General features: G+C 36.9%; 1 protein-coding gene across 2 annotated transcripts in view; it reads left to right on the top strand.

The window, feature by feature from the left end:
- Positions 1 to 251: 251 nt before the first annotated feature.
- Positions 252 to 15,405, top strand: part of LOC132570528 (mitogen-activated protein kinase kinase kinase 7-like) — a 37,913-nt gene continuing 22,759 nt past the window's right edge. For both annotated transcript variants that reach the window (XM_060237226.1, XM_060237217.1), the window contains exons 1-11: positions 252 to 1,046; positions 3,311 to 3,421; positions 3,931 to 3,996; positions 4,313 to 4,358; positions 5,125 to 5,263; positions 6,696 to 6,820; positions 8,226 to 8,354; positions 9,399 to 9,529; positions 9,736 to 9,817; positions 11,517 to 11,668; positions 11,915 to 12,071. In XM_060237226.1, the coding sequence (XP_060093209.1) occupies positions 957 to 1,046; positions 3,311 to 3,421; positions 3,931 to 3,996; positions 4,313 to 4,358; positions 5,125 to 5,263; positions 6,696 to 6,820; positions 8,226 to 8,354; positions 9,399 to 9,529; positions 9,736 to 9,817; positions 11,517 to 11,668; positions 11,915 to 12,071 (1,228 nt within the window). In that variant the 5' untranslated portion in view covers positions 252 to 956. The remainder of the gene's footprint in view (positions 1,047 to 3,310; positions 3,422 to 3,930; positions 3,997 to 4,312; positions 4,359 to 5,124; positions 5,264 to 6,695; positions 6,821 to 8,225; positions 8,355 to 9,398; positions 9,530 to 9,735; positions 9,818 to 11,516; positions 11,669 to 11,914; positions 12,072 to 15,405) is intronic.

Below are 15,405 nucleotides of genomic sequence, written 5' to 3'. Positions count from 1 at the left end.
AGCAGTGCTGGAAAACTACATCCACTCTTGGATTCCTGGCAGTTTTTAAAGGCACGGGAGTCTCTCCTACACGGGGTGGCGGCTCCTGGCACTTTTTCATCTTTCTCGGTCCCTTGCACAGAGATGCTAAAGGACGGAGGCTCGCCATCTTCCTGAACCTCACCTGGCCAAGGAAAACAGACCCGCCCGCGAGCCTTTCGGCGACTGCAGGCAAGGAGCTCTGCCACCCATTCCCCTGGCGGCCTCTGGGAGGCGGCAAAGAAGGAAAGCGGCAGCCGGCGGGAGAGCTCCGGAAAGAGGGAGGCGGCGGAGGACGGAAGGAAAGAGGAGGAGCAGCTGGTACTACGGCTACAGCTTGTGGCAGGCCATGGCCGTGGTTGGGCTGCCTCAGTTGGTGCTGCTCAAGTAGGAGAAAGAGCCCGCGGGGGAGAGCCTCCTGTCTTCTCGCTTCCTTGGCAGAGGCCCCAATGCCAGCGGCAGGGAGCACCGCGGCTTTGCTGAGGGCTGGGCTTTGAGCGGCTCTCTCCCCCCACCCACCGGCCGGGCCGGCTCATTCAGCCCTCTCTCCTGCTGCTGGGGGTGGCTGCGCGGCCGCCAACCCAGCTCCCGGGCCCTGACCAAGCGGAGGCCGCGGCCTGCGAGCACCGAGAGGGGAACGAGGCGCAGGATGTCGAGTCAGATCCCCGCGGGCTGGGCTTCCAGGCGGACCCGCTAAAGCCCAGGCGGAAGAGCCTCGTATATGAGGCCTTTCCGCGGCCCAGGGGGTGACCCCGCCAGGCCCTATTTCCCCTGCTGCTGTTGAGCAGGGGAGGGCCGGAGGAACAGCCCCGCCAGAGGAGTCCCGCTCAGGTTCACTCCCAGCCTGGCCCTGCTCCTGGTCTCGTTTTTTCCAGGCGCTCCCCCTGCTCCCGCATACATACACACAAACGCACACGTACTCCGTTCCAAGTGAAGGGATGTCTTCTGCCAGCTCTGCTGACATGATCGAAACCTCTCCAGTACTCAACTTCCAAGAAATTGACTACAAAGAGATTGAGGTGGAAGAGGTGAGTCCTGAACTCGTAGTGGACACTCTGGTAATTTCGGGAGAGGAGAGTGCAGGGAAGAAGTACCAGGCAGGCAGCACCATCCTAAATGTATGTATTCAAAAGACACCCCCCCCCCTTCCCCATTGTTTCAGCGGGACTTAATTCCGCATAGGATTGCAGCCTTAGTACCTTCAGATAAAATTCGCCGACAGGACCATGGATATCATACCTTGAGGGTTAATTTCAAAGGTTCCAGCTACTTTCGTTGGTGACAGAGGGACTCTTGAGATATGTTCAAAGTGCTTTTTTTTTCATAAATGCCAAAACTTGATTTAAAAAAAATATAAAGTTGCTAAATTGAGCCATGAATCATGTTAAGATTTGAGATCATACATGGTATCTGAATCAATGCACACAACAAATTGTGTCCCATTTAATGGAGATATCAGTGTACTGGAGGATTGCAATTTAAATATTATAGACTTAATTGAAGGGGGGTTTTCTGGGGGGGGAAGAGCAGCATTTGAAACTCAAAGTAGCATTTTATGTTTGTTATATTATTGGAAATGGGGTGGGGGAGCAGTGGATTGCCTTCTGGGATCCAGTGGATATAGGTGAGCTACTTCTTGGCTGCCAGTGATGTTTTAAGACTGTTTCATGCACAGCCCTTTCCTCACAGGCAAGAAAGCACAATGTTGAAATTGCTGCTTGCAACAATCCTGCTTTTGTATAATGTGCATGTACATACAGGGAAGCTGATTAGCTACAGCTTTCCAGTATATACAGTGAAGTGTGCACATGACTTCTTACACATAATGATGTTTGGGTGAATTTCACACATTCTATGAACTAAAAACTTGTTAAATTGCTATGGCGTCATCTAGTATCTCTCATTGTCGGTCACATCTCCATTTGTGGATAAAGAGACGTAGTTACTCAGGCTATTGATTTATATGGAACTACTAATATCTATAAGGCAGCTTTCTCAGCTATCCCAGAGGTCTCTGGAGTGCTTTTCTATTAAGCAGGCATCAGTCAACTGGTGGAAAAGTTTTGCCAGGTTTTTACACGGCGAAGCCAAACATTGTTTGGGTGAGGGTAAGTGTTGTTGTCAAAGTGGAGGTTCTGGTTCCTGAGCATCCTGGTCACATTTCACTTTAAAGTTATGTTCAGTTATTTCCATTAGGCTGATGTAAATTGAGGGTGAGGATAACAGCTTTCTCAAGTGATATTTGAGGAAGAGTCTCCTAAGAATAGGAGGAAAATATACACATCCAACCTGTTACTCTGCTACTGTTTCCACAGCACAGCAGAATATTTGATGGTTAAAAGACTACAGTATATTCTGTTTAGTTCAGTACTGCCGGTATTGAACTTCCCACCAGTCTCCTCCAAAATGGCTTGTACAAACTTGTGAAGGAGGCAGAATGAAAAAAATAAGTCTTTAAATCCTGTGTCATAGCACATTTTAAACACAAATATACATGGTATTGTGAAGTATCTAAATTCAGTCAGGGCATTCAGTTCCTATGTCTGTTTCTTGGCAAGAAGTTCTGCTGTAAGAATAGCATATGTTTAACACAGTATATTGAGGAAACTTTTTGAGCAGAAATGTCTTTATCATTGCACAGTCACTGGAGTTATGTCTTTTACCAAAATTATGCAGAAGAGTTTGATGTGTCTTAGGTCTGAATTCTGAGCTGTTGTGTCATTGGATGCCCTCATATTACACTAAAGAATGTGTTTAGCAACTGGATTTTTACTGTATAAGAATAGCAAAAATCCAGTTGCAAAATGCATTATTAAGTGTAGTGTGAACACACCCTCATTACATTCCTTTCCATACAGAAATGGCATGTTACATGTGGTGTCATATCATTCTTTAGTATTACCAAAAAAAAAAAATAGGATTAGACTATAGAGCTAGGAATATGGAGAAAGTTTAGAACAATTCTTGTTGGGTCCCTAGTGCATCCCTTTAATTTCTCCAGAATGGTTGTTGTGGAGGAAGGTGGGATATTTGTCTGCAGGATACTGATGGTTTAAAATGGTGGTCTTCAGTTTTTTCCAATCACAACATCTACCTTTAATCCATGTAGACAGCACAGGACTTGAGTTGAAATATTATGGTAGAAAAATCACATGACATCTGTCATCTGATGAGGAAAAGGAGAAGCCAGAGTTGTGACCTCATGAGGGGTCCACATACTGAGCATTTTGACTGGGTAGTAATCGTTGGTTTAATATTAATATGAAATATTTATCTCAATTTGTGTTGACAGGTTGTTGGAAGAGGAGCCTTTGGAGTAGTATGCAAAGCAAAATGGCGAGGAAAAGATGTGGCCATTAAACAAATAGAAAGTGAATCTGAACGAAAAGCCTTCCTTATAGAGGTACAGTTTTGCATTATATTTTTTAATTATTGCTGGCAAATTTCCTGTTTGACAGAATAATAGTATGTCTGCTGTGCGGGAGTTTTAAGTAGCACCATGCCCTTCAGTTATTTTCTGTAAATTCTGTTAGAATATGTACTAGAATCAATCCAACTGAATTGTTGATATTGGACTAGAATCTGGAAAATCCACTTCAAATCTCTGTTGCTGGTTGACCTTGGGCCTGCTGCGTTCATCATAACCTGTCTTATAGTTGTTTTAAAAAATGGGGCAGGAAGTAGAAGGTATTCTGCCTTAGAGGAAGGAAGGGCTAAAATGTGGTAGATTGATCCTTTATCTATGAAAAGAGTTTATACCATAGTTAGGGTTGTGTAAAATTCAATATACAAAATAGAATTCTTCTCTAAAGGCTACTTTTTAGTTCAGTTTAATCGAATATGGGAAAAAACGAATAAGCAGACCGTTATATCCAAGTATTTAGCCTTTATATTCTAACTCCTTTATTCCAGCTTCGACAGTTGTCACGTGTGAACCATCCTAATATTGTCAAGTTATATGGAGCTTGTCTGAACCCAGTAAGTTGTACCTTTTTAAAAAAAAAATTGCAATCGCAATATGATTTTAACTATGGAACTCAGTTGATTTTACTGGTGTTTAAATTGGAGATTTACTTTGGGGGAAATAGAGGAGGGGGACTGAAGATATGTATGAGTTTAGTTCTCATTGAAGATGGCAGCACCTTGTGATTGGGGGTTGCATAATAACAAACATTATACAGCTCTCTTATTTCAACTATTTTTGTGTACTATGTTACCTGTGAGCATTTTAAAAAGGAAATGTGCATTATAAAAGTTGAGTTTTTTTCGCTTTAAATACTCTTTCTCCACTCAGGTATGTCTTGTTATGGAATATGCTGAGGGAGGCTCTCTCTATAACGGTGAGTATCTCTTGAATGGCATGCAAACTCTTCCCAAAGTGTGAGGTTGCATTTATTTTATTCATTTAGAAAAAATTCAGTCACCTGAACAATGCAGTTTATGAAATGTACAGATTTATTCTCTAACATCTGCCTTGTAAAACCAGAGTGCTGATGTAAAGCTAGTGTAAGGGTATGCCAAGTATTATGATTAGCTATGTTCAGAAGTCGGTTCCGATAGCCAGGTTGTGCAGCCAGTGCTATGATAAAATGGCTGTAGGATTGTTTCACCATGAGCATGCATTCCAGAGATCATCATGAATCATGTTTCTTCAAAGTTGCCAAAATGATACTGAGTAGCTGGATTGAAAGTATAGTTTGAATTGTACTGATAAGCAACAATTTATCTCACTGAAAAGGGCTTAGATGAGTACCATTTTTCAGTTCTTAACGCTTGGCAATATATCTGTTGACAGAAGAAAGTAAGCTTTCTGATTTTCACATAAGTGGTACACTTTATATGACCATCGTCCTTATTTTTGTGTCCAGTGTTGCTAGTTATTGCACTGAAAACAAATGGTTGTTGAGAACAGTTTTGTTGCTTGGATTAGAGTTCATTTGATCTCATTTGCACTTTTAGATGACTTTCCAATTTGGAAGCCCTTTAGAAGTCTGGAACAAAGAAAGAACTTCTGTTACATAACTTCATGTATTGCTCACAAAAGTGATTGTTTTATCTACTATAATGTACAAGAAAGTTCTTTTAGTTTGTACCTTTGTTTTCCAGTCCTACATGGTGCTGAGCCTCTGCCTTATTACACTGCTGCACATGCAATGAGTTGGTGCTTACAGTGTTCCCAAGGAGTGGCATATCTTCACAGCATGAAACCGAAGGCTCTTATTCACAGAGACTTAAAACCACCAAAGTACGTTTTCAGCAGTTCATAAGCCTCTCCCTTAAAAATTGCCTTTCAGAAGGTCTAGTAGCCTATTTTCTGTTCTAATTGAGAGTACTTTGATGTATGATGTCTGCTCTTTAGATGGGATATAAGCAATTTTAGTATATGATAAGAGCCAGTGTTGTGTAGTAGTTGCGAGTGGTGGACTGTAATCTGGAGGACCAGGTTTGATTTTCCACTTCTCCAGATGAAGCCAGCTGGGTGGCCTTGGGTCAGTCACAGCTCTCTCAGCCCCACCTACCTCACAGAGTATCCATTGTAGGGAGAGGAAAGGAAGGTGATTGTAAGCTGCTTTGGGACTCCTTTGAGTAGAGAAAAGCAGGGTATAAAAACCAACTTCTCCTTCCTCTCCCCCTCCATCATGTTTGTTCAGTTAAACTATTCAGTGCCAGAAATATGAACCATGTGCCTATATAACATTGTGGGACTGAATTTTTAAGAACATCATTTATTGGCAATGTGTAATGAAATGGCAGTCTTTTAAAATGAAACATATTGTTCATTATGCCAAGATTTCTCTCATAGTTCTTTCCTCTAGCCTGTGATTGGTAAAAACTCAAAGCAGTGGAATATCTCTAATAAAATAATATTTTTCTGGAAGATTTCTGTTTTGTAGAAATATGACTATAAAATATTTGCTGCTAGTCTATTGACAATATAGCCTAAAAAGCTTATTAATTTTTTACACACACACACACACACACACACACATATATATATATATATATATATATATATATATATATATATATATATATATATATATATATATATATATATATATATATGTGTGTGTGTTTAATGATGAGCTGTTTATAAAAAAACAGTCCTGGGTCTCTGTGTCACATTTTAATATAACCAAGAAATTGAATCAAGGTGAAGTTAGACAAAAAAACAAGATGGGTTATGCAGATAAATAATTGTTAATTCTCCATATCTCTTCTTAAAATAAAGTGTTTGCTGCTTAAATACTGAGTGCTATTCTGTTGGCAATGTAGCCTAATGAAAATATGACTAAAACACTTTATTTTAGATTAGATTAGATAATTTATTTGTATCCCGCCCTCCCCGCCGAAGCAGGCTCAGGGCGGCTAACAATATCATACAAATTTCAATTATACAAAGAAAGCAAAAAACACAAAATTACATTTAAGCATTAAAATTCTGATTAAGTTTAAAAATTAGTTAATTAAGTTAATAAAAGTGCTATATATATTTTAAAATATATATAGGCGTATTCTTTTCTGTTTTCCCATAAATATTTAAAATTGAAGTATTTTGATTAGAAAGAATAAATATATTGGCACATACCTTTCAAAATGTTTATATGTTTAAATCTTTAGATGTTAAGACTATCACATAGTTTAAAATCTGCTAAACTATTTTTTTTCTTTAACAGTTTGCTCTTGGTGGCAGGAGGGACAGTTTTAAAAATCTGTGATTTTGGTACAGCTTGTGATATTCAGACACACATGACCAACAATAAGGGAAGTGCTGCTTGGATGGCACCAGAAGTATTTGAAGGTAACAAAATAACAGTGCAGTTTCAGGGTTGCCACTTTCTGTAAAGTCAGGGAAATTGGTCTGAAGTCAGGGAAATTGTGATTAAAATATATTCAAGCAGTGATTTTTGACCTGCTACAAGAGCATGATCTGTTCTTGTGGCAACTGGAATAGAGAAGTAGCAGAATACAAGTAAAACTTAATGATGCACCTTTTTCTCAGCTCTACTCCCAGCAAGCAGCCTAATATGTTTGTTGAGCTCTGTCCCTGCATGATTTCCAAAGTCTGCCTGTAGCATTTGCAAGGCTAGTTTAAACGTTTAGCAGCATACAAACTTTAAATATCTGTTTTCATCCCTACCTGCTAGTACTGCATTTAACTTACGTATAAAGATGAGCATGTTTTGGGGTCATGCTTCCATATGGAATGGATGTTTTGTCTCCTGCTAAACCCAGCACAGAGTTGCAAATGAGTTTTGCCGCTGTTGGATTTCACAGACAACTAGCACTTCCTACTCTGCACCATGCAAAGTAAATTTTGCGAATGTGATTACTTGTTCCTGCTGGAGTTTACAGAATACCAGCTTTCTCATTCTCTTGCCTGACCTCCCATGCATGAAGGCTGCAAATGAGGGATGTCTGCTTCACTAGATTGCAGAAACTCCACCTCCCTTCTTGCTGCTGATCTGCTCGTTACACTTTCTGGAAAGTGAAACTTTCCCTTCTTTGGAAAGTTCCTACTTGTTAGCATTCAGAGTTTACTTGAATTGAAGTTTGTATCTTGGTGTAATTTTTGGTGCAGCTGCAAAACAGATGTTGCTCCAGTTAATGTTGAAAGAAGCGGATATTAAATCTCATACTTTGACAAATATTTTTGCAGTTGATATTTGTGTAGTTGTAGAGTAGAACATTTCATTAAGCCTTGCATTAATGAAACATGACCTATTCATTTTTTAACTTGTGGTTATATTTGAATGGTGGTCAGGAAAATTGACAAATGTTGGTCAGGGAAATGAAAAATAAAATTTTAGTGGCAACCCTGAATGTAATACTATATATTACGGTGCATTGGGCAAGCATTATTTTTTCATTTTATTGTAACCCTGTGGTGGAATTTTGCTTTGAAGAACAAATGCTGTCAGGCAAAGGATGCTTTATATTATAGGTTACATACAGCCATACCTCCCCCCCCCTTGAAATGTAAATCTCAAGTGAGATGTGTGATTATTGTGACTAGGGTTTATAAAGGAAGACAGCAGACTTTCAGATTACAACTGAAAATTCTTTGGTGCAAAGTAAATCTGATTTACTGTGACACCAGTAAGCTAACCATCTCCAAATAGTGGTGTTTCTAGTTCTGACACTTTGTTAATATTCAATGAATACAACTGAAACCACACATATGGTATCAACAATTTTTTTTCCAGGTAGCAATTACAGTGAAAAATGTGATGTATTCAGTTGGGGTATTATTCTATGGGAAGTGATAACTCGTAGAAAACCTTTTGATGAGATTGGTGGTCCTGCTTTTCGAATCATGTGGGCAGTTCATAATGGTAAGTTGACATTTTGTTTAGCAGTCAGTAGCTAAGAAGTACTTTGGAATATTCTGCCCTCCCCCATACATATGGAAGTCTTTTTAATTAGAAAAATGGGTGAGCAAGTAAGAAACAGAGATTAACCATCAGTGGAGGAAGGCATCCTTAGAGAGAAGATTTTGTACTCATCCGCAGTTCTTGCTGTGTAAAAACAATTCTCCCTACCTGCCCAACTTCCTATACGATTTGGAGGGAAAATGTGTTTAAAAACATGTACTGCTTTCACATCTAATTTGGTTGTCATTTTGCAGAATTCAAGAGGTGATAATATATCTGTAATTTAGTCTTTGTCGTGTGTGCCAAAATGTGATATCCATCTTTATGTGATTAATTTAATTTTTTGTGATTTCCATCTGTAAACATGATGGATTTGCTCAGAAACTGTTTTATGTTGAATTATCATTTGTAATTTAAACAGTGTTTTAAAAAAGAAACACAAATTACTACTTTTAGAATGCATAAATTTCTGGGACCAGCATAGAAAAGTCATTCTTTGTGTGATGCTTGGTTTCTAGTTTTGTATTATAATAAAGCTGTATTGTGCTTGTGTCCTTCATCTATAGGCTGGGAAAGTAATGTTTGAATATTTTACAGGAGTGCTTGAGGAGTAATTTGACAATCTAAAAGCACAGGTAAATATTTTATTGAGCGTTTAGAGGATGCATAACATTTTCCTCATGTTAAAATGCCTTTGCCATTCAGAATTCATTTTTTACTCTATAAACTAGTCCTAGTTTTGCAACACAGCATTGCAAATGGGTAAAATAATTCCTACATTCACTCCTGTGAAATCTTTCAATATGCAGGGGATGGAACAGATCAAAGATTATAAAACTATTGTGGAGAGCAGCGCCATTTTTTTTCTAATTCTTCAAAGATTATCTGTTCAGAGCAGTTGAGACTGTATAACATATTTTAGAAATGTATATCATTCTTAAAAATACTTATGTACATAATATACTTTTTTTAAAAAATAGATGTTTTATATGCTTTGGCTTATAGGTACTCGACCACCACTAATTAAAAATTTACCTAAGCCTATTGAGAGCTTAATGACTCGTTGTTGGTCAAAAGATCCCTCGCAACGACCTTCCATGGAGGAAATTGTCAAAATAATGACACATTTGATGCAGGTATGACTTTTTATGAAATGGAATTTCTCAGTCAGAGTTAGGAAAAAGAGAGGTTCCTCCCCTCCCCCCCCCCCCCCCATCCAGTCACATATACCACAAATTTCTGGAACTTCTTGTATGAGAGACAGAGGCCATAGTGTGCCTTTTCTTGCTCTGTTGTAGTCTGTAGGATAAAGAACAATTTTTCTGCCTTTGCCTCTTTGCAGTACTTTCCAGGAGCTGATGAACCTCTGCAGTATCCTTGTCAATATTCTGATGAAGGCCAAAGCAACTCTGCCACTAGCACAGGTACATTGCAATGACAGTGATAATGATGGATAGTTTAAAACATATTTGCTTTAGGCCCAGTCCTATCAGTCATTGTGCCAGAGAATAAGAAGTAAAGAATTCTACGAAAATATTAAAAATTTTAACAGTTGTTAAATGCAGTTGGGTCCCGCATTGTCTTTGAAATAGCAGGGAAAGTTATTTCTTGTCAGGTTTGTGTTTTCTCGGTAGAATAACCATTATGCATAATATTGAGAAATAACTTTTAAAATGAGGTTGTCACTAACTGGTAGCAGAGGAAGGGCTTATGTCTCACACAAGAAGGTTTCAAATAGGGAAGTAATGTTTTAGCATTTATAAAGAGTATAAATTCTCCTTGATATAGTATCGTTTTTTAAACTTTTAGTAAGATTTTCATATATAAAAATAAAAATTAAGGAAAATGATACAGAAAACAACAAAGGAAAATGAAAGAATTGGAGGAACATGTCCTAAAAGTTCTTACAGAATTTTCTCCATGACAAAGCCAAATACTTCACTTATTGCTAAATCTGAAATTTACACATATCTATATACTCTAATATCATGACCAGTACACCAACTAATCATTTATTTATTTTTATTTTATTTAATTTATATGCCGCCCTCCCCACCGGAGCATATAGTCATCAGACCCACAAATCATCAAATCATTTTTTTCTTTTACATGCATAAAGTCAATAAGGAGCTTCCAACTAACAATAAAAGTAGATAATGTCTTTTCCTTAATAAAAGAAGTAAGTTTTACCATTTCTGCAAATTCCAACCATTCTTCTACCATAGATATTTTCATATATTTCCAGTTCTGTGCATAAGGTATCTTTGCTGCTGTAGTTTATATATAAAAACAAAGTTCCATGACTTTTTTCAGGCTGACTGTCCCTGAATCCTAACAGAAAAGCTTCTGGCTTCATTTGTATGTTAAATTTTAAAATGTTCTTTATTAAGGAATGAATCTGTATTAAGGAATGAATTTCTCAGTTTTGTTACAGGTCCACCACATATGATAAAATGTCCCAGACCACATATGATAAAATGTTCTTTTTTAAGGTTAACACAATGTGAATTTCAAACTATTCTCCCATTATCTTTCCCATTGTTCCATTTATACATCATATTCAAAATTCTTAGCCCATTTTACCATACAATCTTTTACCCATTCTTCTGTTTCATATTTCAATAAAAGTTTATACATTAGAGCAATAACATGAACATCATTTGTACATAACTGTTTCAAATAAATTCTTGATTTCTTCAAAATCATAAAGTTATTCAGTTTAAATTTTTCTAGTGATTGTGCTTAATATTGACAATTTCCTTGATGTAGTTTCATTGTGATAATTTCAGCAGTCTACAAAGTCCATTTCACTTAACGTTATTATGAATGCTTTTCTACAGTATAAAGTCCTAAACACTGAAGCATTTGCATCTGCACTCCTGGTATCTATCATAAAAACTCTGATTTTTTTCCAAGCAAAATACCTCTACTAGTGATTTTTAAAAAAACAAAACATTAAACTTGGTTTTCAAATGTTAGGTTAAATCTGTTTCAGCAACAACTTAGTCCAATAGGTACTTTTAAAAATGTTTCTAAAACCAAGAAGCAATAGGATGTAACAAACAATAAATGAAATTCATGACTGACTTCTCAACTAAAGTAAGATATTTGTAATCTTTATAGGTTCATTCATGGATATGACTTCAACAAACACCAGTAATAAGAGTGATGCTAACATGGAACCAAATGATTTTCAAGGAACTGCTACCAATGACACTATTAAACGCCTAGAATCAAAATTGGCCCAACAGATGAAAAATTCAGCGAAGCAGTCGGTAAGAATGCTCATATAATGCTAAGGAAACTATACATGCATAGAAATCAAATCACAAGATCTTCCTAACCCTTAAATGGATACAACAGTACAATCCTACACAGCAATTAAAATATTGGGCAGAAGGAAGGCATCAGTGAAGAAATGCCAAACAAAACAAAATTAAAAGTATCATCATCAAAACACATTTTTCACCTCTTTTCAGGAATCAGGTTTTTAATCATTCTTAAACTGTTTTTTTCACCAGGGAGAACCTGGCCGATTGAGTTTACCTCCATCTCGTGGTAGCAGTGTGGAAAGTCTGTCAGATGTTCGTGGACGACAGCAGTCTACCCTTGTTTCAGAAGGCAAGAGAATGAGTGCTGATATGTCTGAAATAGAAGCAAGAATTGCTGCTACCACAGGTAAAAAAAAAGTCTGTTAAGTTTGCAGTGTCAAAGTAAAATGGAAATAAATAAGAACAAAAAATGAAGAAAACATAACTACCATACAAAGGAAGTGTTTAGGTTTCATCTTTATCAAAACCATCTTTAATTCTAAAATTAGGTTGCATCCAGAGAAATGCCAGTGAAATGGGCTGTTCACACCTCCCTCTGCCTGCTGCTACATTTGGCACATTCTGAAAATTGTACTCACCAAAACAGAGTGGGGTTGGAGCTCTGCAGTAGTAAGAACTAATGAAAATGATAGCTTTCCTATTCTGCTTTCAGTAGAAGGACTTTACATTCAAGTCAAGATACACTGGTTATTTCCTGGCACTCTGCACTGATGCAAAAGTAAGCTTTTCTTGCTTTGACACAATAACAGCCCAAATTAAAAACTATACACATGATTTATTCTTTTCCATTAAAATGGCTTATGGTAAGCGTTATCTTACTGTCAGTTAAGTGGACTTAAATTCCTTTAAAATTAATTAAATTGTACATACACTTAAATGCGCATTCCTTTTGTTTTTCTTTTGATCTATTGGAAGTTTTTAAATTACTCAGCCTCTGTATAACCTTTGGAATTGAACACTAACTGTAACTCAAAATCTTTTCTGCATTTTAAGACCTGAAAAACACTGGAATTATTGTCACATGAGCCCATTTGAAATGTGTGTGCAGTAAAGAGCCCAGTCATGGGATTTCACAAGACATTCTTTTTATTTTTTATATTTTTATTTTTTATTTACAAGATTTTCCTATTGATTTTATATCCAGCAATTAAAGGCAAAATATGAGAATGTTAACATTGGCGAGATAAAGTATGAGTGTATGTACAGATTTGTTAGCTTATTTTGCGGTTTGTTCATGGTTAGTGTACATTTTTTAAAGTGTTCTTTAGGATTTTATAATAGATTATTAATGACCTAAGGGATACTACTTGCAGTCATAATAACAGTGAACCTGAGTACCCACATGGGGAATCAACAGCAACCTGCTGTTGTGTTGATCATTTTCAAAACTGCTATTGGGGTTGGAAAGGAGAAGATACTGTGGGAGCAGGTCAGAGTTGACATCAGGATTTAGTGTGGAACCACATACACACACACACACACCCCTCTCTGTTCATAACAGAAGACCCCTGTTGTCTGGGTCCTCTGAGCAAAGCTTTTCTCTGAGACCTTGATCTGTTAGATATGGTTAGGGCAGGGGCACTAGGATGCTTGGAGTATCTGATAGTGCTAATCTATAGTGCAGAAGCAGGAAAAGTTGTCTGAATGAGGTCAGAGTACCTGCTTCCACCAATGAGAATGTTTCTGTGGTGATTTCCTTCTTTCTGGTGTCAGGCAATGGAAAGTGTACATTGATTCTCCTATTTCTGAAGAAAACTATTTTTGTACTTTGCAGATAATTTTTCATATTTTACTGGTCTTGGGAAATACATGTGCTCTCCAAAGAATTATTATTATTATTATTATTATTATTATTATTATTATTATTATTGAAATTGCCTTGTTAGGTTAAATCTACTTTAGCAATAACTTTGTCTAGTGGGTACTTTTAAAAATGTTTCTAAAGCCAAGAAGCAATAGAATGTAAGAAATAATAAATGAAATTCATGACTGACTTCTCAATTAAAGTCAAAAATGGTGGCAGGCTAAAGTACCCTTGCACCCTTCTGTACCGTTCACTCCTGAAGCTTTCGGTTTGTTACCTTTTTAATTTTTTCAAAAGAAAAAGGGGGGGGTACAGAAGGGGGGGAAGGGAAGGAGAAAGTATGGATTCATCAGGAATTTTCAAATTTGATGAATAGCAGTAAAATCAACTATTTTAGTAAAATACATGATTCACATGTATTTATATATTAAAACATCCTTATTACAGTATTTTGAAGTGAGTTCTCTTTAAAAGACTAGATAAAACATTTCTTGGCTGCAATATTCTGTTAGTGATTAAAAGGTTACATCATTTATAATTAGAGAATTCTTGTACCTATTATTACTTGAGATTGCTAGTTATCTACAGATTGTGACTGTAGCCTATATCCTCAATCATTTAGTTGTGCCTGGTCTAACTGAAGCTTTACTGCTCTTATATATTACAGGTGATTACTTTCATATTATAAAAAGGAGTTATATTCTAATCCTGTTATTTGCTACAACTCACCAGGCATTTTATTTAAGTAACAACCTTGCTGTTGCTTATTTCTGATGAAATATTGGCCAGGTGCCTATTATGTTCTAATTTAACCATAACAGTCATAATCTAAAATTTTGTCAGTGTTTGTATGTAGCTGTTATACGACTAAAATTATTTTGACACTCCCACTCAATTTATAAAATTATTTATTATTAACATTATTAAAAGGTGTGGCTGTCACAGGGAGACATACAACATACATCTGCCCTGAGACTGATTAGGGATCTCATTAGTTTTATACCAGATTAGCTTCCTGACATCAGTAGAGTATATATAAAGTTTAGAGGCAATGCGTTATTCTTAGGGTTTGGTGAGGGTTTCTATTTTCCCTTCTGGTTAAGGAAGAATAATGAAAATGTTAAGTACAGAAATCTGTTTTTTAAAAAACCATTTCTGTTAAAGATAGTTCAGTAACTATGACGGAGAAACTATGGTAGATTTGCAAACATTGGTTTCTTTAACAGCACCGTGTATTATGGGCTGAGTAAATGAAAAGCTGTTGGGACTAGAATACATGATATATTTAAGGATAGATTTGTTCCTTCTATTACTAGATTACCAGAACACCAAATGCTACTTGTACACTGTTATGCAAGTAGTTGAGAATAGGCTTTTAAAGTAAGCTCGCTAAAACAACATCTTAAATCTGCTTTGGCCAGTTTCCTGTGTTCCATTCACTCTTCCAATCCAACATCATATGCCAGAAATAATTTTTTTAGTGGGTTATATTGGAGTTGGTTAAAACAAATCCCTGCAGCGTACTGGACAATTTTCAAACCATATTGAAATCATTGTCCTAAAACAGAAATATATGCTGCATAAAGTATTCACAAAACTGCTCCTACCAAGAAGTTTTAATTTGTTCTTGTTGAGTTACCATTCTCTTCCTTATATTATTATCTAATGCATTTCTGTCAAATAGCTGTATGCTACTTTTTAATCTTAATCTGTGTGACTGTGTGCTGGAGATTGGTCGATCTGGCTTTTTCTCAAAATGGTAACAAAACTCAGTTTCAATCAACAGCAGAGGGGAGGAAATCTTGGGATATGGTAATGTTAAAATATCAGCATCAAAAATTCATGAAGTTCACGAAATACTGTGTCTATTTCATTT

Source organism: Heteronotia binoei, chromosome 1 (genome assembly GCF_032191835.1).
Source record: "Heteronotia binoei isolate CCM8104 ecotype False Entrance Well chromosome 1, APGP_CSIRO_Hbin_v1, whole genome shotgun sequence".
NCBI classification, from domain to species: Eukaryota; Metazoa; Chordata; class Lepidosauria; order Squamata; family Gekkonidae; genus Heteronotia; species Heteronotia binoei.
Note: the sequence above shows the minus strand (reverse complement) of the source record. Positions and strands in the feature narration are given on the sequence as shown.